The 4,744-nt window shown below is 33.7% G+C and overlaps 1 protein-coding gene across 1 annotated transcript; it reads right to left on the reverse strand.

Moving 5' to 3' along the window:
- Positions 1-1,148: 1,148 nt before the first annotated feature.
- LOC104115176 (BI1-like protein) lies at positions 1,149-3,044 on the reverse strand. The gene is made up of 4 exons (XM_009625786.4): positions 2,646-3,044; positions 2,114-2,227; positions 1,845-2,002; positions 1,149-1,447 (listed from the first exon to the last, which is right to left on the reverse strand). The coding sequence occupies exons 1-4, from the start codon at positions 2,896-2,898 to the stop codon at positions 1,250-1,252; spliced, it is 723 nt and encodes a 240-aa protein (XP_009624081.1). The 5' UTR covers positions 2,899-3,044; the 3' UTR covers positions 1,149-1,249.
- Positions 3,045-4,744: the final 1,700 nt, after the last annotated feature.

Below are 4,744 nucleotides of genomic sequence, written 5' to 3' on the forward strand. Positions count from 1 at the left end.
TTTCTTTGATTTTTCTCAATCTACGGAGTTTTATGAGCAACTGAAAGAAATGGGTTATGGATTCATGTAGAGAAGGATGAAGGATGAGCAAGAGGTGCTGAAAATTTGGGGCCATTTGGAGACCGTCAGCCGGCGACGGTGATTTGCGACGATGGCAGTGCAGAGGTATAGATGGTGGGGAGGAGGGAGAGATCACAAAATTGTGTATGGATGGTAAATTTGTTATAAAATATAAACATTAGCTATGTATTATAATTATTTCAAATTATAGTTATGGATTGTAAATACCTAGAAGATGCTAGTTATATCATGTAAAAATATTTGTCCATGAAGTAGTTATTTTTTAATTATTACAAGACTGAAAAGTAAGTAGCCCGCGCTATAATTACTACAATTGAGCAACCTCAACTATTGATGTCATATCTTTCAATGGGCCTTTAAGAACTTTGACATAATCCCTTTTTTTTAGTTTGGCAATCTTCCTCAAACTTTTTATTGATTGAGATGAAATTTAACGGCATCTGCTAATCAGATCTTTCGTAATCTTATCCTAATGCTAGTAAACGATCTCATCCATCTAGCTATGAAACATATGTAATACTATGCTCAATCTATCAACTAAGTCTCAATCCAAATTAGTTTGGATCAATAATTTGTAGCCATTCTACTTGGGTCAGTTTCATATATGTATACAGGGTCGGATGTAGTCTTGCGATTACATGTTCAACTGAACTCATAACTTTCGACACGAAATACAGATATATACGTAAAAATCTAATAAGATCTTAACAAATATTAGATGTGAACTCATAATTTTAATGCAATAATTAGTTCAGTGCAAAGTTAAACCCGATAAGTTTCAATCTTGAATTCGTCCCCGGATGTATATTATGCACTCTTGGATCCAAGAACACTAGTTAGTCTCCTAAATATTTAGTCGCTCCTTCCAGCACATATGAACTGTATTTGGGTATTAAAAATTGTTTTTTTAGACTTTCTTGAGGCTGACGAGAAATCCCATGCATTTTCTCAGTCAATTACAGTCACATCAATGAAACTTTATGCTGGAAATTCCACCTTACTATACTTGACAAGATCAAAGCACGAATTTGTGAGTACAATTTACAGAGTATGTAAGTAGAGAGATGTATCTATCTACATAGCCAACTTCCATTCATATTCATGAAAAATCAAAGCAACGTTCATAAAAGAATTTCAAATATGCACATTTATTGCACACCTAGTTGTTTCACCGCCTTAGCAACTGCAAAATGTCTAAAAAGAGGTTGAGAATGTCCAAGTAAAGATTGACAGATGCCCAGATGTACTCATCATACGTGAACCTCTTAATCAAGTTGTCTGTGTCATACACAATATACGCGCAGAAAACTATAGCACTGATTCCACTGTAAATAGCACTAGCTGTAGATCCAAGGGGGAAGAATATCTGCAAATGGGCAAAGTATCAAAGGTCAGAGCTACAAATTAAATAGGATACGTAAAATTAATAATTCTAGTATGGTTCATGTGTTGCAGTCTAGAGGGGTTGTGGCTCATCGGAATAGTGATATTGTCAACCGCATTCGTCATCTCATGGATAGGAACTCGGTGGTCTCTATTATTTATATCTATAGGGAAGCTAATTAGGTAGCTGATGGTTTAGCCAATTTGACCTTTAGTTAACAGTCTTGTTTGAATGGCATGCGCTTGTGCATTCGACCATTTCTTTGCGTGTAGGGGAGATGTTATTGAGGTTTCATTCATTCCCTCGCTTGATTTCTGGTTAGTTTTCTTTTGTTGCTATGTTTCTCTTCCGATCCGTAAGGGAAAAAAAGGATACCAACCTGTATAAATCCAACCAAGACAAGTACAGAGAGGCTAGCAAAGAGAAATGGACCCAAAAAGCTGAAGTCTTGGCCTTTTCTGGAAGCCCAAAATGTGTAACCAGTAAGAGATAAAACTACAGCTGATGTCAAGATCAAGGCTTCAAGAACAATTCTTCCTGTAATTTCCAAACATTAGCAAATTATATATCCAAGAGGTTGAAGTGGAAAAGAAGTCCAAACAAATTTTAAAAAAAACAATTACATAGAAAGCTAAACTAACTACTGACCATCTGTATTAGCACAGCTCACACCAACACCGAAACTCAAGGAAACAGTGAAGAGGCCAAGGAAAACAAAATTCAATGGATGCTTTTGTTGAAAGATATACAAGGGCCACAACACTGCACATGCAAGAACGAATTGTTAGTACGTCAAAGTACATGCTTAAACAGCAGAGATACCAAACCGAGTCATACACGTTATTTACACTAACATAATTATACCATAACTCCAAGTTTTCCTTGTTAATTTCTAATCAGAGTACTCCATTTTCATGCACATGATGAGCTACTTACTAACTGACTAACAAACTCACAATTAACAGCTACTCCCTATTAACCATGTAACTAACTCCCCAAATGAATTGACTATTGTACCCCTCCTATTTGCAAGCAATTGACTATTGCAACTTTCTTATTAAATTGGCATATAACACATCCATTTTCATTGACTTTACAATCTTATATCCAAGGTCAACGATTTCAGAAAACTGACCGCCGACCAATTTATAGATGACACAAAATTAAAGATGAAACTTACAAATGAGAGGCAGGAAAATGAGGAGAATGAGGAGGACGATATTGCCACGGAGGAGTTGGTTAATGGGAGTGTAAAGGGCGGTGACGGCGGAGACAACGGTGGTTAGGAGGATCTGAGCGGCGAGGATATAGTAAACTTTGCGAATGAAACCCCAACGCAGCTCATTTTCACCATTTCCAATGCCTGGATAGAGCAGGTTTCCTCCTTCTATGTCACCTTTCACTCCATCATTGTTAATCAAGTTCGTCAACATGATTTTCCTTTCCCTTGTTTGTTTCTTTAATTTGTTTGTTCCTTATTTCTCTCTTTCTGAATTCTGCCAGGAAGAGTGAATTATTTAGGCGTACTGTTTGGTTGGTTGGAATAAAGGAGGCGGCTTTGAACGGCTGTTTCTGGTCAACCTTTTTTCTCCCAATTGATATTTCTATATGTAGAAATTCCTGTCATACTTCATATAATTACTAGTCTACTTCCAATTGAGTAGAAATAGCACCCACTTGAGGTGTTTAATATAGTACTCCGATCCATGGGGTTGTTTGGTATGCCAACTATATTTCTTCGGGATTACATTCTTAGAATTATAATTCCTTGATTAACTTATTCTACCTGAGAGGTAGGATAAAATAATCTCAAGTTTAACGGACTAAGGTGGTATATTCACGACTAAGTCTAAGATTATGTTTGAATGATGATATAAATTTATTTATTTATACCGTCAACCAAACACAGTATCTCGCGTACCAAACGACCCCTATCTGTTTTAAATTATATGACAAAATTATTAATATTTGGGAAGTGAAAAAAAATTCTTTGACCACGTATTTCTTAAGTAATTTATAATTATTTTGAATTATAAATTATTTTAACTAATAGTTCTTTTTCTGTAGTCTTTACACACACATACATACATATATATGTATACATCAAACTTAAAGAATTTATACCAAAATACACAGTAAAAATTAAAAACTTTGACTATAACTTTGTCACATAAAATAGAACAAAGGAAGTATATTTCAAGATTTATAGATGTTTAGATGAAACTCCATGAAGTAAAGGTGTATATGAATGTGTTTATTGATTTAGAGCATGAATCGTTAATAATTTCAGGAGATACAACATATAATTGTATTTCGGTATTTTGTTCAAATTTAAATATACTTATTTTTTTGTTTTAAATCCATTCCAATTTAGGAGGATATATAGTGTTTTCATTTCTGTGACTAGAATCCAATAGAAATATTTAAAACTTATGAGTTGGGGCTCTTACCATTTATAAAGTCTATGTCTTTTTTTATTGAGTAAACAATTCTTGACCTCTCTCTGGCTGCTGTTATACTTACAACTTGCAGATCAAATGATCTGTACCTCTTCTCTTTTAAGAAATAAAATTCCACTTGAGCATACAGACAAACCAAATATAATAAAGTAAAAACAAAAGTTTTAGGACAAATTAAACATGTAACGTTTCATGTTTATTTAATTTTATTTAAGGAGTCATATTACTTTAATTTTCCTATCTTTCAAAATCGTACATCGTCTTTACGCCCTTCCGATAAAATCATTCTCACATGCAATACTCAAATACTACAATAATAAGAAAGGCAAGTTCAAGAAGAAAAAGTAAATCTCAAACAATCACAAAAAATATATATATATATCGTTTGCACGTGGTGATTTTCAATAGTAGAGCGTGGAATTTACTTAGTAAATATCCTATTTCACTAGAATGAAACAAGTATTTAGAGAGAAAATCCCTATCTAATGTCATCATTTTAGTAGGAAAATGACCTCAGTGAAATTCCGCAGCTAACATGCGCCTCTGACCGTCATCGTATCTGTAACAGTATTCACGAGAATCTGTATATCTTTTTAATCACAATTCACAACTTAGGATAACTGAGTGGGCGTTTGGACATAAGAATTGTAACATAAATAAAATAAAAAGTGAAAAATATTTTTAAGTGAAAATAGTATTTGAAAATTAGAGTTGTGTTTGGACATGAATATAATTTTGGGTTGTTTTTGAAGTTTTGTGAGTGATTTGAGCGAAAATTTTGAAAATCAACATTTTGAGTTTTTCAAATTTTCGAAAAATT

The sequence above is a fragment of the Nicotiana tomentosiformis genome, chromosome 4, assembly GCF_000390325.3.
Source record: "Nicotiana tomentosiformis chromosome 4, ASM39032v3, whole genome shotgun sequence".
Taxonomy (NCBI): domain Eukaryota; kingdom Viridiplantae; phylum Streptophyta; class Magnoliopsida; order Solanales; family Solanaceae; genus Nicotiana; species Nicotiana tomentosiformis.

Coding starts and splice junctions, on each gene's coding strand:
- LOC104115176 (XM_009625786.4), bottom strand. CDS start 2,898: ATGTTGACGAACTTGATTAACAATGATGGAGTGAAAGGTGACATAGAA. Junction 2,003..2,113: donor GAGCTGTGCTAATACAGATG/GTCAGTAGTTAG, acceptor TGGAAATTACAG/GAAGAATTGTTCTTGAAGCC. Junction 1,448..1,844: donor TCTTGGTTGGATTTATACAG/GTTGGTATCCTT, acceptor GCCCATTTGCAG/ATATTCTTCCCCCTTGGATC.